The sequence below is a fragment of the Natator depressus genome, chromosome 7 (assembly GCF_965152275.1).
Source record: "Natator depressus isolate rNatDep1 chromosome 7, rNatDep2.hap1, whole genome shotgun sequence".
NCBI lineage: Eukaryota > Metazoa > Chordata > Testudines > Cheloniidae > Natator > Natator depressus.
In genome coordinates, this window is record NC_134240.1 from 4,526,445 (window position 1) to 4,554,364 (window position 27,920).

Genomic DNA, 27,920 nt, shown 5'->3' on the forward strand with positions numbered 1-27,920 from the left:
TGTTTCAGTTGTAAAGACCAACTCTGGAAATCACTTGCAGCTGAAAATGTGTATAAATCTAACAGACAATCATGAAAAATGAATAAGATTTTAAACTGTAGTTGGATTAGGTCTTGTTGTTTTTATTATGTCCAAGAAATAAAACAAAATATGCATGAAAAGAAATGTGGGTTACATTGTCTTTTAAAAACTTACTTGTTCTTATAGCCAAATTTAGGATTCTAGAGAATTTGGGTCAGCCTCAGTAATTATTTAATTAGAGATATATTTTAACAGCTTGGGACAAATTCTGCCCTCAGATGTACGCACTCCACTGAGGAAGTTGCAAGTGCATACTCAGAATTTGGCCATAATATATAGGAACAATTACATACAGAATTACCTAAGATGGCATCTTGTGTAGATAAATAACAGTGTGCTTCACACATAAATATGTATCATTGAGGCACATTCCCATAGCATTCTAGCCAAGTGAGTGGAGTCTGTGATTCCACTTTGGGGAAGGGGACATGCTTGAACATCCACGTATTGCAGAGGCCCTGATGCCCCAATGAGGCTCCACCCAGCACAAGTGTCCACACTGGTAGATCCAATTGTGGGATCAGGGTCATAACTGCAAACATGATGCTGCTCTTAAGGGGTCCATCCCCTTTTGGAACAGGCAGAGGCTTCTGAGACTGCAAAGCACACAAAGTTTGCGAAGCCTCTATGGATCAGCAGCTGTAGAGTCTATTTTGGGCTGGATGGAGCAGACTGGCTTAAGGCAGCTTTTAAAGCCTCTCTGCCCCATGGTGAAGAATTTTGCTGAGATTTAAAAGTTCCCTTGCAGTCTCCCCTCTCCGCCCCTCCCCCCGGGCAATCCCACTCCCCTGGTAGTCAGGACTTGACTCCACACCTATGTTTAAAAAAGCTCCAGCCACATGCTCATGATGTCAGGGATCCTAAGCTGCCAAGGAAGTAAGGTTGCCAACCCTCCAAGATTGGTCTGGAGCAGGTGTGGGCAAATTATGGCCCGCGGGCCGGAGGCTCTTTTAAGCTGGCCTGCGAGCTCCCACTGGAGAGCGGGGTCTGGGGTTTGCCCTGTTCCGGCACTCCAGCCGGGGAGCCAGGTTGGGGACCGCACCACACGGCTCCCGGAAGCCACGGCATGGCCCCGCTCCAGGGCACCGGGTCAGGGGTCACACCACGCAGCTCGTGGAAGCAGCCGCACGGCCCTGCTCTGAGGGTCAGGGGCCGCTCCACACGTAGGAGCCGGAGAAGGGACATGCCACTGCTTCCAGGAGCCGCTTGAGGTAAGCACCGCTCAGAGGCTGCATCCCTGAGCCTCTCTCCACATCCCAGCCCTGAGCCCCCTCCCACTCTCCAAAGCCCTCGATCCCAGCACAGACCACCCTCCTGCACTCCAAACCTCTCATCCCCACCCCCACCCCACAGTCCGCACCCCCAGCTGGAACTGCACTCCTTCCCGCACCTCTGCCCAGCCCTGATCCCCCTCCTGCTCTCCGAACCCCTCGGTCCCAGCCCAGACCATCCTCCTGCACCTGAAACTCCTCATACACAGCCCCACCCCATAGCCCGCACCCCCAACCAGAGCCCTCACCGCTCCCACCCCCCCACCCCAATTTTGAGAGCATTCATGGCCTGCGATACAATTTCTGTTCCCCAACATGGCTCTCAGGCCAAAAAGTTTGCCCACCCCTGGTCTGGAGTCTCCAGGATTTAAAGATTAATCTTTAATTAAAGATTATGGCATGTGGTGAAATTTCCAGGAATACATCCAACCAAAATTGGCAACCCTACAAGGAAGGCTGAGCTATTGGGGGGAGAGGAAGGGCAGGTCCATCTGACTTGGAGACAGGACTGAGTGGGGGAGGGGAGGGGCATGAGTGAAGTTGGGGTAGATCTGACTGAGGGAGGGGCAGGACTCACTAATTAGGGGAGGGCAAGAATGATTGGTGGGGTTAGATTTCAATGACTATGGGGCAGGACAGAACTGACTGGGGGATGAGGCAGGGCAGGGGCAGGAGTGAATGAGGGGTGGATCTCACTGACTATGGGGCAGGATTGACCGGGGTGGGGGAGGAACAAATGATACAGGGGTCTCACTGAGGGAGCAGGAGGGGTCTGACAAGGGGCAGGACTCACTGGAGAGGGGGAGGGACAGGACAGGAGCGAATGATGAGGAGTTGATCTGACTGACTGGGGGTAGAACTGAGGGGTGGGGTTGCCAACCCTTCCGGTTTTGCCAGGAGTCTCCCTGAAGCGGGCTTAATCTCCCGGAGGCTACAAAAGCCGATCTGAGAGATTTTAGCGGCTAGAAGTCCGGTGACACAGCAGGGGTGAGGCAGGCTCCCTGTATGCCCTGGCCCCATGTTGCTCCCGGAAGTGGCCAGCACATCTCTGCGGCCCCTGATCAGGTGGAGGCAGGGGTCTCCGCTCGCTGCCTGCGCCTCGAGGGCCAACTCCGCAGCTGCCATTGTCTGGGAACTGCGGCCAATGGGAGCTGCAGGGGCGGTGCCTGCAGGCAAGGGCAGAGCATGGAGCCCCCCCTCGCCCCCCGAGGCTGCCACAGGTACCGGCTGCTTCTGGGAGCAGCGCACAGAGGAGGTGGCGCGCAGAGCCCCCTGACCCCGCTTAACTCCGGCAGCTCCCGGTCAGTGGCGCAGCGGGGCTAAGGCAGGCTCTGCCCCTGCAGCTCCCATTGGCCGCAGTTCCTGGCCAACGGGAGTTGTGGAGTCAGCACTCGGGGCACGGGCAGCGAGCGGAGACCCCCTGCCCTCCCCGCTCCCAGGGGCCGGACAGGCCGGCCACTTCTGGGAGCAGCGCAGGGCCAGAGCAGGCAGGAAGCCTGCCTTAGCCCCACTGGGCCACCACTCAGGAACCGCCCGAGGTAAGTGCCGCCTGACCAGAGGCCGCACACCACAACCCTTCTGCACCCCAACCTCCTGAACCAGCTTGGAGCCCCCGCCAGCACCAACACCCCCTCCCAGAGCTTTCACCCCACATCCCCTCCTGCACCCCAACCCTCTGCACCAGCCCAGTGAAAGTGAGTGAGGGTGGGGGAGATCGAGCGACGGAGGGAGGGGGGCTGGAGTGAGAGGGGTGGGGCCTTGGAGAAGAGGGGGTTGATTTGACTGACTAGGGGGCAGGAGGGGTCTGACATGGGGCAGTAGCGAATGGTGGGGGGGTGGATCTGACTGACGGGGGGGCAGGAGGGGTCTGACACGGGGCAGGGCTGAGTGGCGGGGAGGGGCAGGAGCGAATGATGGGGGGTGGATCTGACTGACTGGGGGCAGGAGGTGTCTGACACGGGGCAGGGCTGAGTGGGGGGAGGAGCAGGAGCGAATGATGGGGGGTGGATCTGACTGACGGGGGGCAGGAGGTGTCTGACACGGGGCAGGGCTGAGTGGGGGGAGGAGCAGGAGCGAATGATGGGGGGTGGATCTGACTGACGGGGGGGCAGGAGGTGTCTGACACGGGGCAGGGCTGAGTGGCGGGGAGGGGCAGGAGCGAATGATGGGGGGTGGATCTGACTGACGGGGGGGCAGGAGGGGTCTGACACGGGGCAGGGCTGAGTGGGGGGAGGGGCAGGAGCGAATGATGGGGGGTGGATCTGACTGACGGGGGGCAGGAGGGGTCTGACACGGGGCAGGGCTGAGTGGCGGGGAGGGGCAGGAGCGAATGATAGGGGGTGGATCTGACTGACGGGGGGGCAGGAGGTGTCTGACACGGGGCAGGGCTGAGTGGCGGGGAGGGGCAGGAGCGAATGATAGGGGGTGGATCTGACTGACGGGGGGGCAGGAGGTGTCTGACACGGGGCAGGGCTGAGTGGCGGGGAGGGGCAGGAGCGAATGATGGGGGGTGGATCTGACTGACGGGGGGGCAGGAGGGGTCTGACACGGGGCAGGGCTGAGTGGGGGGGGAGGGACAGGTCTGACTGACCCCGGCGGTTGGGGCCGGATAACGAGGGAAGCCGCAGAGCCCCCGTGGCAAAGGGGCGGGGCTGGAAACAGGGACCTTCTCGCCTTCCAATCCCCTCCCTCCCCATGTTCCCGTGTGGCCCCAAGGGCCGCCCTCCGCATGTGATTGGTTACCGACCCCGCTCTTCTCCAATCACGGCGGCGAAGGCGGGGAGGCACCTGACCCGGCCCAGGGCCTGAGCCCGCCCACCGATGTGGAGGGACCAATGGCAGGGAGTGGCGCCCCCTCCTTTCCTGCCGTCTCCATGGTGCCGCGCCGGCCGCATGACGGTAAGTAGACAGTGGGCCGCAGGGCTCGGACGAGCCGAAGGGGGCGCTGCTGGGCGGCACGATCGGCCCTGCGCGGAGTGGTACGTCCCGCGGGCCCCCTCCTCCCGCACGCAGTGGTCGAGCCGCAGAGGAGGATGGTGAAGCCTCAGGTGCCGAAGCCCAGGGGCTTGCCCCTGCTCGTGCGCGTGCCCTGCCCCCCGGTGGCGGATCTGGCGCGAGCGCCGCCCTCGCGCCTTTCCCGCGCACTGGGCCTTGAGGCGCTCGACGTGTCACCTCCCCCCCCCCCCGCCATCGATGTCTCCTATGGGGGTGCTGGGCCTGAGGGGGGGGGGCTCTGTTTTCCCGTGCGGGCAGAGCACTGCTAGGGGGCTTTCAGTGCCTGGGCGGGGAGGCACCAAGTTTATGGCCGTTGGCAAGGACAGCGCTGGGCCCAGCCAGCAGGTGCCCTTCCTCCCCCCCCCAGCACCGCCATTACCTCACGTTTATTACTTTGGGGGGGGGGGGTGATTTGGCCCGTTCTCCTCCTCCCGCCGCATCCACTGAGGACCTTCAAGGAGGATGCCCTTGGTGTTGTTCAGGAGTCATTGCAAAATGCAGAGCCACAGCGTGACTTGCTGGGGGGCAGCTCCAGTCTGGCCAATTCTGCCGCTGCTTCAGGCTTGCCCTGTGGGAGGGCAACAGCTCCCTGTCCCCGTCCCCCCCCCCATGGTAAAATATTTGTCTATAGGGGTGAGTCCCGTTTTTCCCATTATCTGAATCCTTTCCTTGTCACCTGTGAGCTCACGTTAGGGGGGGTCGATAATACAGAGGCCTGAACAGAGCAGTGGACACACACACACACTCTCACTCTGGCCAGGCTTGTGAGGTGGAGGACAAGCCCATGGCGGTGTCGCTGCTGAAAGGCTCTTTTCCCCCCGAGTTGTCTGAACAACATCCGCATTGCCCATGCTATCCGGATAATTGGCAGTATATTGTGTGCGTGCAAATTTAGAGGGTGGGGTGGGATTGCTCTAGCTGGTTCAGACCCTTGATATTTTTATTCCCCCAGATATCTGCTGCGCACAGTTATGTTCATCGTTTTATGAATACCTAGTGACTTTCATTCTGCTGGATCCCAAAGCACTTTAGAGTAATGCAGACTCCTTTGAGGTGGAGCTTGTTAAACAACTGACCACAGAATAGGATAAACCTTAGTCTTTGGGGGGGAAAAGCTTTAAGCTCCATGCAGAGCAGACAGTATGGACATTGTTTTTTGGTGTTTCATTATAACCCCCACAATAAGATTTAGATTCCACCATTGTGTAATTCTTCATTCTCTGATTTATACAGCAGAGGGACGGTGCTGGTTTCACTCCATTTTTATATAACATAGTAGATTACATGTATATAAGATGAATTACCATAATTCAACTGTTTTAAATTATCTATATTTTTAAATAGGGATGCGTCTTTTTTCCAGTGTCTCTAAACTAGTATTTTTTTCATGGTCTTAATCTCAATAGTCTTTGTATACGCATAGTTTGCATGAGCGTTTTACTATAGTAGAGGCACGTAAATGCACATTCAGCTTGCATAGCTGAAAATCAAGCCTTTGTGCTGCCATTCTCCAGTAGGTAAAATGGGTTTAATGAGATTCAAGAGGAGATGTAAGCATGAGTTAGTAATATGTATATACAGTGTTTTGAACAAGTAAAGTATCCAGTAGTGCTATTATCTATATAGTGTTTTATTGTACACAGCTCCGATTTCACTTTTTTTAAAAAAAAAAAGTTGCTTAGTCAGGTAGGAAGCTGCCCTGCATGTAACTAGGTCTGTCTAATATGCAACATTCTTAAATACTTAAAAGATAAGTATTCATGTATATCTTTGGAGGAATAATTTTAACTTTACTTTGTTTTCTTTAATAGAGTAAAGTTGGCAGTTAGTTAAGTAATCAAAGATGGCATCCTACTTAGCACAAGAAGTTCAGCTTGCTAGAAGACATGACAAGATGTAAGTACTTGTTTCAGGATTGTGGCCTGTGTTGTAGCAACTTGTGCTATGATCTTCCCAAAGCTCTCAAACTGTGCAGGACTGGCTGATGTGTATGTGGATGGGAGACCTCCACAGAATATTTAGGTCCTGAAACAAGGGGTTGGTGTTTTGATAGGGGGCACTCTTCCTTTGAAAACTATTGAATCAGTATCCCAGTCTGCCACAAGGGAGATCAGTACTGCCAATGCTGTTGTTTTCCAGATGAGCTGCAGAACTGGGGACCTGACCTTTAACCTCAGTATCCTGACTAAATTCCAACTCAGGTAGCTTGGGTTCTGCCATCCAAAACTCAACTTGTGGTTTCAGTTCAATATAGTATTTTCTTCACATTTGATTTCTAAAATATCAATACATCTTCAGTTCACGGTTAACTCAGCTTGTAAAGTGAAAAGAACAGGAGTACTTGTGGCACCTTAGAGACTAACACATTTATTTGAGCATAAGCTTTCGTGGGCTAAAACCCACTTCATCGGATACATGCAGTAGAAAATACGGTAGGAAGATAGATAGATAGATAGATATATACACACAGAGAACATGAAACAATGGGTGTTACCATACACACTATAACAAGAGTGATCAGTTAAGGTGAGGAGTACTTGTGGCACCTTAGAGACTAACCAATTTATTTGAGCATAAGCTTTCGTGAGCTACAGCTCACTTCATCCAATGAAGTGAGCTGTAGCTCACGAAAGCTTATGCTCAAATAAATTGGTTAGTCTCTAAGGTGCCACAAGTACTCCTTTTCTTTTTGCGAATACAGACTAACACGGCTGTTACTCTGAAACCAGTTAAGGTGAGCTATTACCAGCAGGAGAGAGAGGGTGGGGGGGAAGAAACCTCTTATAGTGATAATCAGGATGGGCCAGCAGTTGACAAGTGAGTTGTAAAGTGAGTATCTTATTTAAAAGATATTTTTGAAAAGTTTGCCTACACTGACAACTAGTCAGTAAAAGTAATACACTCTGCTATTAGATTTGTTTAGGGTTAAGCTCTCAGTGTGAGAACTATGAAAAAATAAATGTGTGGGAAAATACGTTTTTATCTACATAAAGACTACAGTAATCTAAATAACATGTCCATTTACAAGTTGATTATAAAATTCTGACCTCTAGTGCCTGCCTTGCATGAAAGAATGTATGGTGTTTGATTAGCTCCTTTATATTTATCTTCCAGTTCTCGCTGGATAGTATACATAACAAATTAGTTCATTCTTTATTAGTATAGCAGAGTACTGTTGCTGCAGACTGGGAAAACTGACAAAGAATAATTGTTCTGAAAATCATGGGTCACATTCACGTCTAGTGTAAGTAAATGCAGCTACATTGAGTGAATTCCGTTCAGCTGTTCGCAGAATGGTGGGGTACTCTGGCTGCAATACAAACAAAATTTTATGATCACGTGCATCTTATACCACATCCATCATTTACTAACTTATGTGACAACAGAGTTTGTCTAGATTAGCACTTGTGGGTAGGGTTGAGTTTTACAGGTTAGTTTAAAATGAGACATCTGAAAATCTAAGGCTCATGTAAGGATGGCTCACAAGTACCACCTGAGTGGAGGTGTCTGGAGGGAATATGAGTGCATATGGCAAGAAGTATAATGGTCTCTGGGGACTCTACAGGGAGCTCTTTGACTCTTGCTACATTTCTTTCAGAAAATATATTACTCATTCTCCTCTCAGTGTTGGCTTCTGAGCACTTGCAGGGGTGGTGCTGTGCCTATACTACCTCAACCCATCCTGCCACACATCATCTGAGATACTCAGTGCTTGTGAGCCCCCTTCATGTATGAGCACTGCTGATTGCAGCATTATGTCTGCCTCACTGCATGGGAACACAGCGGGAAGGGTCTGCCTGTACTTTCTTCCTCCCTCAGCACACCCACATTGAAACAGGCATAATTAGGCCTATAATTTCAAAAGAATTGGTTAAGGTAAAAGGTTATTATTTTCTAGCTACTGTGCAAAGTGTTCTGCCCACTTATTAAAATATTTTCCTTTGTAGACTGTCTCAGAGATCGGTATTGCTACAGCAGATGGAGAATCATCTAGGAGACAAAAAGACTGAAAAGACATCGCAAACACAAGCAGCTGATGCAGCTTATAAAAGAAATGCAGCACTTTTAAATGTAAGTTTCTGTGACTGTCAAGTGGCACATTGTGAAATGCAGTTTTACGTAGATTACAGGCTAAAAACATTTGTCTTAGTTTTTCAGGTTAATTTTATAATATTAGGGTCCTGATTCTGGAACTTGTGCAAAATGTATTAAATAAGAAGTCTTTGTAATCTGGGACCTCACTAACTATTTCACACACCCTTCTCATGAGAGCCTGATGGGTTCCAGCCTGAGCCTGAACAGCTGTACTGCAATTTTATAGTCCTGCAGCCTGAGCCCTGTGAGCCCAAGTCAGTTGACAGGGTGTTTTATTGCTGTGTAGACCTATCCCAAGTAAACTGTTTCTAAAAGGCTGATTACTGAATCTTTCATTGCAGACAGGCTTACAATTCTAAGATCATGCTAAGCCCCATTTGAAACAAGAGCAGTCTTTTCCTCTGCCATCTTTGTTCTATATCCATCCAGGAGATAGCCCATCAAATCCACATTTCTCCAAATACTCATGAAACACTGTTGCTTAGATGCAATCTCAGGTCCGGAGTTAAAATTTGATTGAAAGACCAATAGGCGCTGACCCCCAGAAAAAAAAAAAATGGGTGCTCAACAGCCCTGCTGATAAGCTCCTCCCTCTTTCCCCACCCCCATGCTTCCCGCCACTGGTGATCAGCTGTTCAGCAGGAGGCGGTGTGGCGGAGGCAGGAAGAGGCGGAGCGAGGGTGGGGCGCACTCAGGGGAGGGGGCGGGAAGAGGCGGGGCGAGGTGAAGTGGGGTTGGGTTGGGTTTTGGAAGAAGGGGTGGAGTGAGGGCGGGGCCTGGGGCAGAGCAGGGATCGAGCACTCCCCAGGGAAATGAGAAAGTCGGTACCTCTGGATGACCAGAACCTTTTCCCAGTTAGCAGCTTTTTATTTTTGAGATGTCTGATTTTTTGGGGGGGAGGGGGGTGTTCAAAAGAAATCTTTTCATTTCCTCCTTTTTTTTAATGAAAAAGAGTATAAAACCTATTAAAATCACCTTTGTCCAGCACACATGTATTTACTGTTATTGTTCAAGGTATATTCACCTTGTTTTTCTACTGGATGTTGCAGTATCTTGTTCAGTGACATTGTGTCTTTGTTTTATAAAGACATCCCTGGAACATTTTAGTCTCCAAGGGTGGGGATCCGTCACCTCTATGGAGAAGGGAAAATTACTACCCTTTAATTGCTTTGATTAGAACATGTTATGACAGATCACCTACTCATCCATTCTGCACTTTTCAGAGTTAGGGGTTCTGTAACCTTCCTGTATACTTTTAAATTCTGCATATATCTCGGCTTCTTCCTCAAGGGGAACTGGTAATTAAGTCAATAGAAGGCTCTTATTTTGGTTGCAGGGACTGACATGTGATACGCCCTGCTGGAACCAACAGCTTAGAATTTTGAACCTGAAGAGGTCTCCCCTTGCCCTCTAACACAAGAGCATGTTGTAAAGTGGGGGTCTGTTACTAAGAATATCTTCATAGAACAGCACTTAAAAGTAGGTTATTTCCTCCGTGCACATGCCCTCTCTCTTTGCTGTTGCTTATTATTTAATTCCACTATCTAATATGGCACAGTGTTTTGGACTCTCATTTGTATGAAAGATGCTGTACAAAATAAAATCATATTTTTATCTCATGTACAGCCAGAGTGTCCTCCTGTGTCCACTGGGACAAGAACTCAAATTTTTCATTCTAGAAAGTGAAAAGATTCATCTTTGTGAAAAAATTTCTGGCCAAGCTGTGTGTGCTGGGGCAAGACTTGACACATCTGCAGTTTGAATGAAACTCAACTGTGGTGCAAGGCCCTCCAGCCTACTTAAGTCCCAAACAGAGGCTGCACAACTGGAGACTGCAGGCAGAATTGCCCGTCAAAGGTGCCTGTGTACCTGATATGTGCTAAAGACAGGATCTCCACACTGGTCCCATATAAGGTCACATTGGGGATAGGATAGGGGTGGGATTGTGGGTCCAGTAACACCAAAACCCTCTGGAATGGGTGTGGCTGCTATTCCAGCCTTGGTCTGAAACAGCTGATGTGTAGATTTGGCCTCCCCAAGCCCTCTGTGTGTCACTCATCTAGAGCCTGAATACCCAGACTTTGTGCAGAGGTGGCAAATTTCACCCATTATATTTCCCCCATAATTCTTCTCCATATGTGTTTTTATAAACAAGGTTCAAATTAGCACTTATTTGTTGACAAGCATAATAAATGCAGATTACATTTGTGCATACTGAAACAAGCTCATTATGATAGTAAATGTTATTGATATTTAATGTAAACCTATAGCAAAAATATGTAGTCTTGTAGTTATGCAGGATATTTGCCATCTACTATCATATTCCTCAAAATGATTTCTTTCAAGTGTCAAAAACATTAGTGTTCATAGAAGAAATAAAAACATATGTATGACCATCAAAACAAATAGTCTGGCAGGATAAAGCAGCATAAATAAGTCTAGATATATTAATTTTATACTAGCTTTAACAGACATGCAGTACTGCAGATGCTTTCTGATAACAAAATAAAACAGGAAAGAGATCCATGCAGAATAATATATTAGAGCCTTGAAAAAACGGTTCATATTTATGTGCCAGCTTCAGAATATTGTTCCTGATACCAGGCACTGTACATTTCACAGTTACCATGTGGGGAGTTGTTGATTTGGCCTACTCAAAAATACACGGACATGATGAGGTGTTGATTTTTGCTTAAACTTAGAAAAAACAGAAATGCAAATAAAATTAATTCAGTTTTATGTGAACATAAAAAAAAAACCCTTACGCTTTCCCTTTCTGCCAATTGAAATGGTATGCTCACATAGCTCAAAAACGGCTGAAGCTAGAAACTTCAAACTTAGCTTGCTTTATAATCCATATTGAGTAAGAGGGGAAAAAATGAAATTTGAAGAAAATGGATTTTAAAGATTTAATTCAGCATTTTTATACAATTGTGTTAGAGTATGTTTCCCCCGAACATGTTCAAAGGAGGCGTTGTCAGGTTTAAGAATGTTCATTCAGGCCTTGGATTAAACACCTTGCTTAGGTGCTGTATTTAATAAGTGCTGAGATAGCTCTGAAGACACTTAGTAGTACTACTGCAGTGTTAACTTGGCCACCTTGCACATATGTACATAAGAACAGCTATACTGGGTCAGACGAAAGGTTCATCTAGCCCAGTATCCTCTCTTCCGACAGTGGCCAATTCCAGGTGCCCCAGAGGGAAAGAATAAAACAGGGAATCATCAAGTGATCCATCCAGTTGCCCATGTATGTAGTATTTTCTGTTCTCTTCCTTGTTATTCATAAATCTTAATGTATTACTGTGATATTTAGTATAGACCATAAAGTATAAAGCTTAGGATGTGTGATGTAACAGAGCGAGCATTTTAGCATAAAATTTGGGCCAAATTCTGATCTCATATATGGTGGTGTAAGTCTGGATTATACGAGTGTAAATGACATCTGAATTTGGCCCCATAATAGTGATGTATGCATCAGAATCTCAATTTTTACCTCTGGGAAGGGACTTGAACTGTTTTTCTTGTAGTCCTGGCCATTTTAAACAGTGTTATGGGATAGACTAGTGCTTAATATTGTAGTATCCTAGATTCTGTTTTACTTGCCAAAGGTGTTTACGCTGCTGACTTCAGATAAATTGGAGAGAATTAGAAAATATAAATTCCCAACATCAGACTTTAAAAAATAAAAATGCCACAACAGGCACCTTCTAGCCACCAGCTACATGCAAAGGTGCCATCTAATTTTTCAGTGGCCTCAGTTTTTTTCCAAGGCGTACTGCACCTTCCAGCAAAAATTTCTTTCACTGTCTGTCATTAAATCAGTTTTCTGAATTACAATAGACTACAAATATACAAACTGGAGTGGAGCAACAAAAAGACACATCTGATATCTAGGCCATGCCAATGTGACCTTTTCTACTAAAATGTGTACAACAGCTGTTTTCCCTTGGCTGAAAGTAATTTATTTCCTACTATCATAAACATTCCTGTATCAAAATTAAGTAGCCACAGAGATAGTGATCTTGGTCTGTTTTGCACCTTCCTGTGTAAATACTTGTAGGAAGAAGTCATAGGGGGAGTAAAATGCTCTGAGGGGACTGTGGTGCATAAAAACCCAAATAGACAGGACTGAATGGAGACTAATCCACCTTTTTGCCATGACAGGTAATTGCTCCAGGCCATGGCAAAGGCATGTTGGTGAAGTGTGGGGGAGCCTGCCTGGTGCTGTTAATGGTATACCTGTGCATACACAGAGAACTTGACTTTGTAGTGTTGTCAAGCCATGGCTGCTATGCAATTTTACATTTTAACTAAAAACCACTTTGTTTCGTCATTTTTTGTTCTGAGTTCCAGAAAAGGAAGGAATCGGAAAGTGTTGTATAAGTATCGGATGTGTTCATGCCTCAAATTCTTATGGTTTCAACTGTATCCAGGCCAATTCCAGAACAAAACAGAAATTGCATCCACAGAGTCCATAAAGTCGACAATTACTGTCATGATTTGTATTATTCACTGGGCATTATCTGTGGTGCTCAGCCCTGTTCAGAACATGCCAGAAAATGTAGTTCCTGAGCCAATGTGTATAAAATGTGTAGCCCTGGATAAGATGGCTCAGATATTTAAGTATGAAATGTATAGTTATTAAGCACATATTGATATCTGTGAGTGAAGGCACTGCTGACAATAGAAGTTTTACTAGATTAAGGACGAGAAGATTTGACTCTCCAACTTTCTTTCTAGAGGAAGAGCTGCCCAGAGCTCCTGTGCCTGTTTATTTTCCTTTCCTGCCTGCAGTGGCCCTGATATACCTCAGAAGTGTCAGGTTTTTTTCTCAACTTTAAAATATAGACTTTTCTTGCTGTTTGGTTTTAAATAGTCTCCTGTGAGAACTGCAACTCAATCACTGTAGTGTTGTGTTTAAGAGCCTTCTGGAAAGTAACTAGCCCTTAAACAGAAGTAAAAGCAGTGTTGCCAAATCTCGTGATTTTGTCATGAGTCTTATGCTAATTGCTTTCCTTAAAGTCCCAGCTCCTGGAGTCAAGTGGATATGTGATGATTTCAGCCTTCATTCTGAAAGAAAAATGAAGTTTCTAGCCCTTATGGCTGTGGAGAAAACTTAAATATGTGACCCCAATACACCCTAAAGGCTCAAAAACCAAAAGGCAAATAAAAAGAACCCCAAAGCTGTCATTTTTACATAATCTCTTGATTTTTGGTGAGCCTGATTCATGATTTTTGAACATTTTGGGTTGGCAATACTATGAAAGTGACTGAAAAGTGTCAATTTCACTCCTGTTTAAAGTCCCTTTCTAGTCTATTAGTAGTAGTCAGGTAACACCCCTAGAGCCCCAGCAGATGTATTCTAAACTCTCGGGGCCTTGCCCTAGTAGGATGTTTCCCAAGTTAAATGATCTATTCCAAGCTTGATGAACTGCAAAAAAGTGATAGAAAGTAATCTGGATTTTTCTACAGTTGTTTCAGTTGTATTCAAGAGTTAGTAACAAAGAATATACATTACAGTTTTAAACCTAACCAGTGTCCCTTAAGAAGTGACTTGACACAAGATATGAGAACATGTTAGTATTAGAGCTGTGTGGGTCTAATATTTATTTAATCCTCTTTTTTTATGTAGAAATTAGATACAGTGCTCCTATCAGCTAATTTCTAAATTATTATCTGCAAAAAAAAACACAAACCTAGAGTTTTTAGGTGCCTGAGTAGCCCCTGGAATCACAGTTAAAGTCCCCTCCTCCCCCACCAAAATCTGAAATGGCGCCCCTGTGTCATTTGTTCCATGTCCCTTTCTTATTCCCTCATTTCGACCTTATGACCTGCACCCCTATTCCTGTTTGTTTTTTGTCCATTGTACTTAATTCTGGTCCTGTGACCTCTCCTTAATGCGAAAAGGCAGCCTTCCGTTACTGTGATGTGCTCCACCTATCAATCCCAGGATTTAAATAGCGTAGCACCTTATACCATCCTTCCACAGAGATCAGTTAGCCACCTCAAACCAGCACTAGGTTCACTGATAAAACTGTAGAAAGACCAAACAAAAAACTGCTTGGATGATATTTTCAATCTTATTCTCTTCTATCTGCATACAGTAAAATCACTATAAATATGCTATAAAACCAGTCCAAATATTAATACATTTTCATTCATTTTAAATAAAGAACATTGTAACTTGATTTTAGCTTGGAACTTTCAGCTAAGAACTATTAGTTTCTTTTAATCATGCTCTACGCTAATTTTAGGCCAGATTCTGCAATTGACTACTACTCAATATGAGTAATTGTGTTTGGGTTCTCCTGTAGACCTGCTCCTTCAGAATCTCACTGTTCTGAGTAGTATATCTTTGGGAAGTCCCTTTGGGGAATTTCCTCACTCATTTATTTTTTATGTTGTACTCTTCACACCTGCTTTCTGCTCCCAACTCTGCCATCTGCTATGCTTCCCTCCCCACCCCCCATTCTGCTTTGGCTCCTTCACACCCATCTCCCATGCCCCTTTCTATCTCTTCATCTGCCCGAAAGCCCTGCACTCAGTCTCTTCAGTGCTTGGCTGTGGAACTAAGCCTGCAAGAAAGGGTTACAATTTAAAAGAGTCTTTTCAAATTGAGTCTAGGCCTCTGTGAACCCAACACATGTCTACTGGGCAAGTGGAAGCCCATGTGCAGATTTGACAAGAAATCTAAGAGAGGTGTGTTCTCATCCGAGTTTGAATGTCTGGTGAACAGCTTGCTGCATCTCTACATTTTTGTGCACATGTTATGCATGCATATTAGCAAGTCATCTTTGTCTTGGGGAAGACGAGATCTTGAACAAATTTGCTTAGTTACTTTAAAGCTACAGTAGATAGAATACATGCTTCAGTTCATCTACTCAGCACAGTAAATACCACGCTCCTTTTTTTTTTTCTGTATTGTCATGAGGAACATAGTCTAACTATAAATTACCTTTGTGTATGGAGAGATTAAATATGTAGTAGGTGCTGTCTGTCAGAACACTTCTGGCAAAGAAAACAATTCTTACATCCAGGAAATGCAAGAAAGGCTCCTGCAAAGCCTCCAATATATTAGTGTTATTGTCAAAAATAAGAGGCTGCAGGATCTATGGCTAAACAGAAGATCTCAATTCCAGGGATATCAAATCCAGTGCTTTTTAGGAGAAATAAGTTCACTTAAAAGGCAATTAAATATATATTGCCTGTTAATGTCACCTGTAACTTGTCAAACTGTTATTTTAAACAGGATATAGAAGCAGCAGAAAAGAGGTTGCAAGCAAGAGTACACCTACAGCCACATCCTGATATTGTTAAGCTTGAAGTAAGTCCTGAAATAAACTCCATCCTTTCACTTGCTATGTACAAAATAGTTCCCTTTTTTTTATGAAGCATATTCGTAAAGTAAAAATAATTGATTTTGAAATTGACTGGTATAGCCAAGGGCCTGTGTACTGTGCAGTTGGCTGAACCTAAATTCTGGGCTAAGGTCCTTAGATTCTGCTGTAGCCTGGGGGAAATTCTCTAGCAGATTCAGATATTTTTTTGACTGGAGCTTTTTATTTAATTAAATATGAAAATGAATAATTTAAGGATCATAGCAGCCCCTATAGTGTTTTTTTGATATTAAATTCAACTTACCTTACTTTGTCTTTACAGTTCCAGTTTTAAATACACCACAGATTGTCATTTTTATGTTTGAGTCAACAGCCCATAAAGATGAATGGGGAAGTTCACACCTGTCAGAGCTATTGTGTAAGGGTGGTTGGGAACATGTGAAAATATCACTGTAGCAGTCACAGTTAGTTCACATTTTCAAGATTTTCTTTCCAACCACAATAGCTAAAGCAAATTTTTTTTTAAATTAAAATTGAGGTTCTGGAGCACAAGTCTACAGAAAAGGGTGAACTCTGCCATGGTGAAATACATGGGGCCCTGATTATAGTGAGTGCCATCATTCAATTAATATCCTGAAGTCCTGAGTGTTTAGTAGAAGAAAAAAATTGTACCAAACTATACTTCAAAAATTTCTGTTACAGTGACAGATGTGACAGCATGCTATTTTAATGGTCATATCACTTTAAAATAAATAGGGATGTGATGCACTCACTTTTTGGGATTTGTTGGGCACTAAATATGACTTATCTTCCCCTCATCCACCAAAATAAAAATCAGATGCAAAATTCAAATTTAGATACTGTATACTACACAGTTCCTCAGGAAATGAAGCTGTTTAAAGTGAGTTGATTATATTAATGAAATGTTAAATAGCATTAAAGTTTAAAGTATATTTTAAGTTGCAACTTGCAAACAAAGTTAATGCTGGTAGCTGACAAATTACTTAAAAGTGAAGAAATGGAACAAAGCTATTTATGCTGAGTCTGTCAGACTAAGGGAATGATCCTGCAAACACTTGTGCACAGGCGTAATTCCATGGAGTTCAGTAGGACTATGCATGCGCTACAGCTAAGTGTTTGCAGGACCAGGCCTAAATTTATCCCTGAGATATACTGATTACATAAGTCATAAATGCCTGCTTGTGTGCTGCAAATACAGTTTTAGTCCTTAATAATTTAAAACAGTTGTCACTTATGCATGGACTGTACTAGCTCAGCTCTGTTTTAGCAACATCTGTCTGTATTAGGCCTGAAGTCCCATATGCCAGAGAGTTTTGACATTTCCAGTACTGGTTCAGTCACTATGAAGCATTACATACCATTGCATAGTAAATTCTGCGGAACAAATCTGGTATCAATTACACAAAACAGTACAGATTAAAAAAATCTGGTGTAGATACCTTTACAGTGTGGATAAAATGGACAAAAGTCAGATAATTCATAGTGACTATTGATAGAAACAGTGTTGACTTTTGCCTTCATCCTTCCCACCCAATTGTGTGAGATGCAGAAGAGTGGTGTTACGATTTCAAGGAAAAATTTCACATATTTAATCTTTTATATTTTTAAGGAGAGGGCACTAAATAGCAGGAAAGAAAAAATATCTTTCATATACAAAATTGTCTAAAAGAAAAGGAGTACTTGTGGCACCTTAGAGACTAACCAATTTATTTGAGCATAAGCTTTCATGAGCTACAGCTCACTTCATCGGATGCATACTGTGGAAAATACAGAAGATGTTTTTATACACCCAAACCATGAAAAAATGGGTGTTTATCACTACAAAAGGTTTTCTCTCCCCCCACCCCACTCTCCTGCTGGTAATAGCTTATCTAAAGTGATCACTCTCCTTCCAATGTGTATGATAATCAAGGTGGGCCATTTCCAGCACAAATCCAGGTTTTCTCCCCACCTCCCCCCATCAAACCCACTCTCCTGTTGGTAATAGCTTATCTAAAGTGATCACTCTCCTTACAATGACAGGTTTCAGAGTAACAGCCGTGTTAGTCTGTATTCGCAAAAAGAAAAGGAGGACTTGTGGCACCTCAGAGACTAACCAATTTATTTGAGCATGAGCTTTCGTGAGCTACAGTGAGCTGTAGCTCACGAAAGCTCATGCTCAAATAAATTGGTTAGTCTCTAAGGTGCCACAAGTACTCCTTTTCTTTCTCCTTACAATGTGTATGATCATCAAGGTGGGCCATTTCCAGCACAAATTCCAATTCAGCAGTCTCTTGCTGGAGTCTGGTTTTGAAGTTTTTCTGCTGTAATATCGCAACTTTCATGTCTGTAATCGCGTGGGTGGGGAGAAAACTTGGATTTGTGCTGGAAATGGCCCACCTTGATTATCATGCACATTGTAAGGAGAGTGATCACTTTAGATAAACTATTACCAGCAGGAGAGTGGGGTCGGGGGAGAGAAAAACACCCATTTTTTTCATGGTTTGTGTGTATAAAAACATCTTCTATATTTTCCACAGTATGCATCCGATGAAGTGAGCTATAGCTCACGAAAGTTTATGCTCAAATAAATTGGTTAGTCTCTAAGGTGCCACAAGTATTCCTTTTCTTTTTGCGAATACAGACTAACACGGCTGTTACTCTGAAACCTGACAAAATTGACTGTCCACATTCCTTCCAATAAAACTTTCAAAGGATATTTAACACATGGCCTTAATACATATGTATATCAACGCTGATTTTCACAGTTGATTATAATGCTGCCATAACTTAGCAGTCCAAGTACAGATTCATGTGGTTGCACATAAAATTTCAAACAAGATCTATTGCGTAAATACATATTTTCTAAATGATGTATAGAAACTGTGTATATGAGTTACACATATGAACCAAAATAGTTACCCAATAGTCCAGCACTTCCAAAGAAGCAATTTATGATGTATCTCATATATGCATTAAAATATGTATTTAGGGAAATAAAAATTGATTTTTTCTTTTTTTAAAAAGCCTAAATATATGTGTACAAAATCTATACAAATGTTTTGCTGAAAAAGCAATTTCCAAGTAAATATAGGTCCCTGTTGAACAAAGCATTTAAGAGTATGCTTAAAGTTTAAGAACATTATTTGCTAAATCTGGACCTGTGTCTCCAACTCTTAACTAAAGTATTTTTGTGGCCTGTAGTATCAATTGTATGATTTCATCCATAAGCATTAACAAATATTGCTCAGGATGCCCCTGTGAAAATGGGGAATTTTATCTCTGTTCTTCAGTTGGAAAAACTGAGACCCAGAAGTTAAACCTCTTACCCAAGACCACTCTTCCCTCTAAGCTGTGCACGTGTACATGCACACACAGATCCTAAACCCCATGCACATGGTGAAACACTGCATGCACAAAAATTTGCACAGAAGCACAATTTGCACAGAAGAAATGTTTTGCACACATGGCCCATCAAAAATTTGCACAGAAGACATTTTTTTGCGCACACGGTCTGTCAAAAATTAGAGGGAACATTGCCCAAGACCCTAGAATAAGTGCATGTCAGAGCTGTAGTTAGAAATCAGGAACTTCTGGCTACCATTCTGTTTCTTAGACCACAGGATAGCTGGTTGTGCAGTTGTCTTTCTTGAGCTAAGTACTGGAACCAATTACATTATCATGGATTTATTCATTGCAAAATTTAGCTCACAAATATTTTTGAGCCAACCTCAAATTAATGCACTACTTGTTTGTTGATAGCATTAAACAACAAATTTATTTTTATCTTAAATACTGCTAAACTACGATTGTAATAATATTTAGGCTCTAGAAAATGTTTGTTTTATAGAAACATGACTACAATTCCATGAACATGAATCCTATCATCATGAGTTCCCTTTCTAATATATTATCCACCACAGGAGGGCACATTCAATCACTGCATAACTTACTCTAGAAGGTTTCAGAGTAACAGCCGTGTTAGTCTGTATTCGCAAAAAGAAAAGGAGTACTTGTGGCACCTTAGAGACTAACCAGTTTATTTGAGCATAAGCTTTTGTGAGCTACAGCTCACTTCATCGGATGCATACTGTGGAAACTGCAGAAGACATTATATACACAGAGACCATGAAACAATACCTCCTCCCACCCCACTCTCCTGCTGGTAATAGCTTGTCTAAAGTGATCACTCTCCTTACAATGTGTATGATGATCAAGTTGGGCCATTTCCAGCACAAATCCAGGTTTTCTCACCCTCCACCCCCCCACACACAAACTCCGCTGGAAATGGCCCACCTTGATTTTCATAAACATTGTAAGGAGAGTGGTCACTTTGGATAAGCTATTACCAGCAGGAGAGTGGGGTGGGAGGAGGTATTGTTTCATGGTCTCTGTCTATATAATGTCTTCTGCAGTTTCCACAGTATGCATCTGATGAAGTGAGCTGTAGCTCACGAAAGCTTATGCTCAAATAAATTGGTTAGTCTCTAAGGTGCCACAAGTACTCCTTTTTCTTTTTACTCTAGAAGGTGAAATCCTGCCAACTTCTGTTACATTGTTTAAGTGAGGGGTTGGAATTTTGATATCCAAATAGTTCAGCCTTTTCTGAATTGCTTCACACATAAGGCAAGCTTTAATAACACATTGTATGTGTGTGTTGTTTTGTGAAAAATTGATTGATAGATTAAATTGTGAAGCAAAGTTAAATTGCTTATTGTTGCATCATATCTTTCTTAGACTCTCTATTGGGCATCAGTAGAAGAATCTATTCCTAAGTGGGAGCAGTTTCTTTTAGGAAGAGCACAAACGCCTGTTGGTTTTAAGAAAAAGAAATCTACAAAGTATAACATAAGTCACCCAGAAGGAGCTGCACAAAGATAAAGAGAAAACCTTTGACTTCAATGGGCAAAATAATGCTATCTGGACAACAGTGTGTCAGGCCATTAAATTGCCATTTAAATTTATGTATATGAAAATGAATCATGTTTGATGGGTTTTTTCCAGTTGTATCTGTGTGGAAGAGTTCAGCTAAACTGTAGTCTGCCAGCTCAAGGAGGCACAGAATAACATTTCTCCTGGTGGGAGGAACAGTCCTTCTTGAAAGTGACTTTATAAGATCAGAAGTTAGACACTGGTCTATGGAAGCCCACCAGTACAATAGCCTCTTTAAGATGACAAGAATTTTAGGTTATGTATAATCCTTCACTTTTGTATTTTTTAGTACCTTGTATATGAATCTACCTTTATTTTCTTGAACCTCCTTGGCCATCGGGGGAATTTATTCTGGGAAAGGCAGGCAATTTACATCAGGCTGAGGGGAAAGCTTTAGTTTATGGCTGGTATCCTCTATAGGAGCCCAGTGGTAAAGGGTGGAGAGGGCACATATTTAATCTTTATGTCCCCTGTTTTCCCTGACCATGTCAGTGACACTGATTTTTTAGGGGGGAGAAGGATGGCGAGGGGCTGTGTAGGTCTTGCCCATAAGCAATTGCAATTTCTGTTCCATTAACCACTGCTGCACACTATTCCCCAGCAGACTTCCCATATTAGGTTCTGTGCCTGGTTTGCGAAAGCAGAAGCCAATGCGAATTTGGGTTGAATCCAGCCATGAAGTTCATTTTACAGACATTGAAGTAACAAACATTAGTATTATATTTTGACCATGTTTCCTTTGTAGTTTTAAGCCATTGCTTTGGGTCACTTTCATTTTGTTAATGTAAGCCAGAGACATAATTTATGGATTAGGGCATGGGAGGTGGGGAAGAACCAGACAGAAAGTCAGCCCAACTGAGCGTCCCAAAGATCACAGATACTGGAATAAGAAGGAGGGGTGTTTGCTTTCTATCGCAGATTGAGGACAATTTCTCAGCCTCTGCCTACAAACATGGAAGGCCAGCCGGTGTTTTTTTGCTTGCATATTGTTAATTATTTGTATTCTCTGAGTGCCTAGGAGCCTTTGTCATGGACCAGGACTCCATTGTGCTAGGTGCTGTACAAATACAGAACAAAAAGACAGTCCCTGCCCCAGATAGCTTACAGTCTGAGGCCAACCCCTTGGTAAATTAGTGTGCCTGGGAGTCACCGTCCATTGCTTTCTCATGTTTGTATATATTGAAAGGCCCAATTCAGAGAGAAATCTTTTCAAGTAAATTACTTAGAAGTCTTTGTGCTTTTTCACTGGTCCATAGCAAGGAAGCATGGTGGACTTTGGGGGGGGGGTTTCCTCCAGAATGGGATTTGAGTCAAGAGGATCAATAGAAACCAATTTCAATAAAGGGTGGTTACTACTTCCCTAGGGCAAGAAGAAATCATGTACATAGTTATGAAATGGGGCTACGCAAACCACTCCAGTCAGCTATAGGCTAACCAAATTAATTACCAGGAACTATTAGGAATGATGAGCCCTCACCCCCTTATTTGCTGTTAGGGGTTTGTCTTTCCCCTACCTCCCCATTAAGTTTGGCGGGGGGGGGGGGTAACCTTGTCCCTATATCTGATTTTTGTGTTATGGGTGTATGAGCTAACAGCACCTTTCTTCTACTCCATGACCAACCTCTACTGAAGTGTCTCAGCGCTTTACACTGCTCCTTAGGGAAGGTGCACCTTCCGAATTTTGCACCTAGAGCATTATGTGAATTTAATTAATCGAATAGGATTTAATTATCCAGTGCTGACTGGCTGTTAGTGAGGAATTCATTGCCCCTCAAAATAGGGAGCGGCCTGTCCAGCTGGAGACCACAGGAAGTCTGAACAGTTTTTGCAAGGGCCAACACCTGCAGAAGCTATTTTCTGCTAGATCAGGCTCTTAGTTTGCTGAATTTAAATCACTCTAAGATTCACCCCCCAAAAAATTCCCCCTAGCTGCACTTTAAAATGATTTTACATGTTCAAAGTTTCATATAAACTTTTTCTATTGAAGTGTCCATTAAACTGATAAGTTTTTACAGAAACTGCCATGTTAGAAATATCCTGTTGAGTGGGTGTTGGTGTTTGTAACAATAACGTTGTTTTCAAAATATGTGATGGCAGATTAGCACGCTTCTCTGCAGTGTTGTTAACAGTTGTAATTAAGGAATAAACAGTAAAGGGTGTCAGTCCGATGACAATTCCATCTATAGTGTCACAATACAAAATGTCACAAAATATTAGAACTGTTATATAACTACAAAAATATCAAATTAGGCTTTCATCTTAGAAGCAGAAAGCTTAAAAAAAAACTGGCATAGAGACTGTTGCAATTTTATACCTACTCATTGTTCTGTCACAAAGACAAATTGGTAATATTTTGTTCTATAAGATTACAAAGTGATTCTCAGCCATACCGTTGATTTAACAGTAGTGTGCACAGATTTTCAGTTCTGAAATTGTAAATCCAGCCAGATGCAGGAGTGATAGAAAAGGAACAATTTTTATACATCAAAGGGGAGCTTTTTGAAAGGGGCAAAGGAAGTTAGGTTCCCAAAGAGGAAGGATGAGTCAGTGGTTAGTTCAGCAGCAAGAGACCTGGATTCAATTCCCTGCCTTACCACAGACTTTCAGGGCAACATCCACAAAAGCATTTAGATAACTAATTGCATGTGCCCAACTTGAAAATTGAGATCCTTAAACTTGTGGTCAGTTGCTGCCCCACCCAGTAGGTGCCTAAATTCCGTGGGTGCTGACGTTTCTGTTGGTGCTCAAGCGCAAATCCACCTTAAGTCCTGATACCACCAAGCTGTTCAGCAAGCTCATGCCTAAGGCCCAGCAGGATTCACAAAGTAAGCATTTCCCCTGCCTATCTTGCCGACAAGGCCCGAGCTGGTAGGAATTCCCAGAGTATGTCTATTCAGCAACTAGACACCCGTGTCTGGCCCGTGCCAGCTGACCTGGGCTTGTGGGGCTCACGCTGCAGGCTGTCTCACTGCTGTGTAGACATCTGGACTCAGGATGGAGCCCAGACTCAGGACCGTGCAAGGTGGGAGGGTCTCCGAAGGCTACATAGCAGTTAAACAGCTCTGCAGCCTGAACCCCATGAGTCAGAGTCACCTGGAACGGGCCAGCTTCAGGTTTTTCTTTGCTGTGTACACGTACCCTCAGAGGCCCCCTTAGAAGCTCCCAATGAAAGAGGATGGGAGTTAAGTTCCTACCTCCCATTCGTGCTTTTGACAATCTCTCCCTGAAATTTGAAAATAATGAAGTAGTATTCAACCACAGTGAAATTTATATCTGTTTCAGTTAAATGACAACTAAACACATGGTGAAATTGTGAAATGTTGATTCAAGGAAAGAATCACATTCCCAGACTTAGGGTGTCTGATTTATGTAGTTAACAGCTCCAGATATTTTAACATTCATTTATTTTAGTTAATTTCAATCAATTAAACCAAACTAGGTCTTTTGGATTGTAATTCAGTAAGGATTTTATAGTGTGCAGAATGTTGAAGCTTAAATTGAAAACAATACTGATGATGCTAAACTCATCCTCCCTTCAGAGACTTAGGAAATTGAAATTCCATATTGTTCAGAGGGTATGGCCTTGGAAGCAGCAGAAGTACAGCTACTCTAGTGCATGGAAAATTGTAAGGAAATATATCTATTCAATGCAGGAAAATCCATAGAACAAGAACAGGAGGAAAGCATCCTGAACTGAGAAGGCAAAAGAGGGCACGTTACTGCCTGTACCACTGTAACCCAAAGTGGTAAGAGATTAGCACATACAGAGATTGTACATGGACCACGTGGAACAATAAAGGAAATGGGGCAGAGAGGCAAACCGCAGGGCATCTGAGATGAACAAATAGGGGTGATTCTCTCTCCTTCGCTTGATCGCAGAGCTCAGGGCCTATTGTCAGCACTGAGGACAATCATGCTTTCGCTCATGCAGCACTTAATAGACCTTGTCAACCACCCTAATATATTGCTAGGGTTACTGTTGGTCCTGTGTGCCTTAAGTTGCCGTGTATCTTGGCCCTGATTCAAGACAGCACTGAAATGTTGCTTAACTTTAAGCATGTGCTTAAGTCTTACTGACTCCAGTGGGATTTAAGCCTGTGCTTAAATGTGGTCCTGAATAGGGATGCTGTCCTGAGCCAGGGCCATTATTTGGAACATATGATTCCAAGTTGTCAGCCACATCTCTGACCCCGCATCATCTTTTATTTTTTTTAGTTAGCCCATGTAGTTTCCTTTCAGTTTGTAAGTGCTTTTTCACTCCGCACATGCTGCCCTACATGCTGTTCTCTCAGGTTCTCCCTTCTGGTCCTTTTACTGCTAGTCCTACAACTTAAGCCACATAGTCCATGACAAGCTCCTGACTGAAAAATATTCTTAATTGAGAAAAGCAATGGGGAAAACAAATGACTTTACTGTGTGTGGATTAGCGCTTGTGTGTCTCATAAGAAGGAATACTGAATCACCTTATTTGTTAAGTTTATGTTCTGATGAGTAACCATTGTACTGACCTAAGAACACAGCCTGATTCATGCCCACGTCATCACCTCCACCACCACATTTCCTTAGCTGTATACTTTCTTGATCACTGGGGAAAGCAGTGCAGTTAGGTATTTCTTTGGGATGAGAAATTCCTTATTCCTGAATACTTTCTCGAGCCTTTTGTTATTTTCATATAAGATATTTATAAAATAAGAGTTTTTATTAAATTTTAGTTGCATTGCATCCATGGTTGTTTATATTCAAGACCATATTTTCATTCAGGCTTCGAGCTAGATTCTACACTGGAGGCTGCAGTTTTACACACACACACACACGGGTGTGATGCTCAAACTGCTTTTGTGCATGCAATTCAAGTAGTTAGATGTCTAAATGCTCAGTTTGGACTTCTGTGCATTAAACAATATTTTAAAAATCTGACTCTGAAATTGAGTGTAATCTTAGAGATTGCTTCTGAAAATGTAGCCCTTAAAAATTATTTACTACAAAACTAAAGTTTTTAAAATATTCATATTATTTTAATAATTCAGTACATGTACAGCTAAGATACAAGATATTACTTAGCCTTAGGAATTCTCTAAAGATTTAAAGCAGTTATGCGATTTTAAAATAGAGCGAACAAATTTCATAAATATGTCTTATGGATCCAAAGACCAGATCCAGGGAAAACGTGTTTTTAAAGTTGCAGTAAGGAGTGATCCACATGGCACAATGATTACTTTTGTGTATTCTTATGCTATGTCAGATGTATAGCTTACAGTAGAAAAGGAGCTATTCTGGCTCCAAAAGACCAGTAAGGCAATCCCACTGATTTAACGGGGGTTGTTTGAAGTGCAAAGCAGTGCTGAGTTTGGCCCAGTAAATACACGTACAAGAGACCAGCTGCAAAAAAAAAATTGCTTGTTTAAAATAATATTCCTTCTCCTGAGTTCTCATTTGACGCTGAATTGAAAAAGTTAAACTGCTGTATGGAGATCAGAATTTCAGAAGTTTATTGCTAAGAAATCCCATATTCTTGCCAAGCCTAAAGTGGAGGTGATCTATGGATTCACATTTTTGTTTCACAACAACACAATTAAGTATTTGATTATCTAAGGTGTCATCTTACCAGCAAGATATGGATATGGATTTTTAAAATGCCCCTGTGGAAGATACAGATGCAAGAACAATTCCTTTTTGGATCCTCCTGCAGTGTGAAGTTTTTGTCTTTGCAATATGTAGTACCATTTACATTGGGAATTTGTTATTCTTTCAAAAACAATGCTAAAAAAGCTCTTGAGAATGCTGTAACCTGCACCCAGGGCATATATAATCTTCTGGTTGTTTTTTGTGAGATCCACATCACAGGAGTTTGTCACTGATCTATATTACATATGTAGTAATAATGAATTTAATCATCCCCTTCCATAATTTTTCACCTAGGAATTATGCTGATCTTAAAAATTATTGGGTTTGTTCTTTCTCCTGATTCCTAATCATATCACTTACCAAAGGCCCCTATTTGAAAGGCCACTGAATACCAAGAAGTTTGTTTACATCGTGCTCTTGAAAGAAATACAAGCCCAGCCAGATTTCATATGATTGTTTTGTAAATATATTGTAAATTAATAAAAATAATTTTTATTCTCCTTTAAATTAATCACTGTTTCTTTGGTCAGTTTATAGCTTAAGCCCACAGTCAATGAGTACCTGTCAAATAGACCCAGCTGTGTCACAAAACAGTTTTTGTTTCCAGGCTTATATTTCTATATCTGCAATTATTAGTGTGTATATGTTCCCAGTAGCGTCATTCAAAGCTCTTTGACTGTTGCTCTATAATAGATTCTGGTGGCTAATTTGCTTAAGTGAATTGCATGCCTGCAGCTTTGTTTAAATTTCTATCCAGACTGCATGCTTCCCCTTGCGTTGGCCACAAAATATGTGTTTTTGCCTCTGCTCAAAGACTTTTCTTACAACAGAAGCAACTGGTTATCTGAGAGGATGAAATTGCTCTAAGTTAGACACATGAGGCTTAAGAAAGCTCAAAGCCAAGATGCTATAAAAGGAGCATTACTCCTTCATTTTTCTGGAACTTTGAAATGAGACAGAGCAGGCTCATTGAAGGTCTAAACTATGGAACAAATAGGGGAACGTTTATATTTCAAAGGAAGGTAAAATGTTCTGGGCCAGACACAAACTCAATGCCAAAAAAAATAAAGCAAACTAAAGAAATCTTTGTATATTTGTGATCACTTAATAGCAACGATAATTCAAAGGAAACAGTAGATTAGCTTGTCATTGTGCTTCCCTGGAAATAAATGCCCATAATAATGTGAGAGACCTAATCCATACAAACTGGTTTGTGTCTGAATGAAGTCTGTCACAGTTTTTCTCTGTTGTCTCTGAAGTGCATTTAGAATTATTTAAAGAGCCACTGCTGCTCTACATTGTTGTGTTCTTCATGTTTCCTTTCCCTTAGTTTCTGATTGCCAAGGTGTTTTGAGTACATTTGTGCTTTTCTTCCTTTATAATCCTGCTGGATTCATTCAGTGATGCCACAATCCAATCTTGGTGACATCCCAAATCATTAATATAATGAATCAGAAGGAGGCTGATTATAAATTAGAAAGCTTCTATTTATGCAAAATATCTTGGCAAGGGGCACCAGCGGGGAAGGAAATAGAATATATGACAGTTAGTGGGATTTTGGAGAAATGATTGTAAAGGATCC

The 27,920-nt window shown here is 43.0% G+C and overlaps 1 protein-coding gene across 4 annotated transcripts; it reads left to right on the forward strand.

Moving 5' to 3' along the window:
- Nucleotides 1-4,160: 4,160 nt before the first annotated feature.
- CEP15 (centrosomal protein 15) lies at nt 4,161-26,864 on the forward strand. 4 transcript variants are annotated; one of them, XM_074957371.1, is made up of 6 exons: nt 4,161-4,250; nt 6,158-6,242; nt 8,294-8,417; nt 11,620-11,691; nt 15,694-15,768; nt 20,519-26,863. In XM_074957371.1, exons 2-6 carry the CDS (start codon nt 6,190-6,192, stop codon nt 20,660-20,662), a joined length of 468 nt encoding a protein of 155 aa, XP_074813472.1. In that variant the 5' UTR covers nt 4,161-4,250; nt 6,158-6,189; the 3' UTR covers nt 20,663-26,863. The 4 variants fall into 4 exon arrangements, with proteins under 4 accessions (XP_074813472.1, XP_074813473.1, XP_074813471.1 ...); XM_074957372.1 differs by lacking the exon at nt 4,161-4,250 and adding an exon at nt 4,260-4,330 and having other exon boundaries at nt 20,519-26,864; XM_074957370.1 differs by lacking the exon at nt 4,161-4,250 and adding an exon at nt 4,261-4,399.
- The last annotated feature ends 1,056 nt before the right edge of the window (nt 26,865-27,920 follow it).

Coding starts and splice junctions, on each gene's coding strand:
- CEP15 (XM_074957371.1), top strand. CDS start 6,190: ATGGCATCCTACTTAGCACAAGAAGTTCAGCTTGCTAGAAGACATGAC. Junction 6,243..8,293: donor GCTAGAAGACATGACAAGAT/GTAAGTACTTGT, acceptor TTTCCTTTGTAG/ACTGTCTCAGAGATCGGTAT. Junction 15,769..20,518: donor CTGATATTGTTAAGCTTGAA/GTAAGTCCTGAA, acceptor TATCTTTCTTAG/ACTCTCTATTGGGCATCAGT.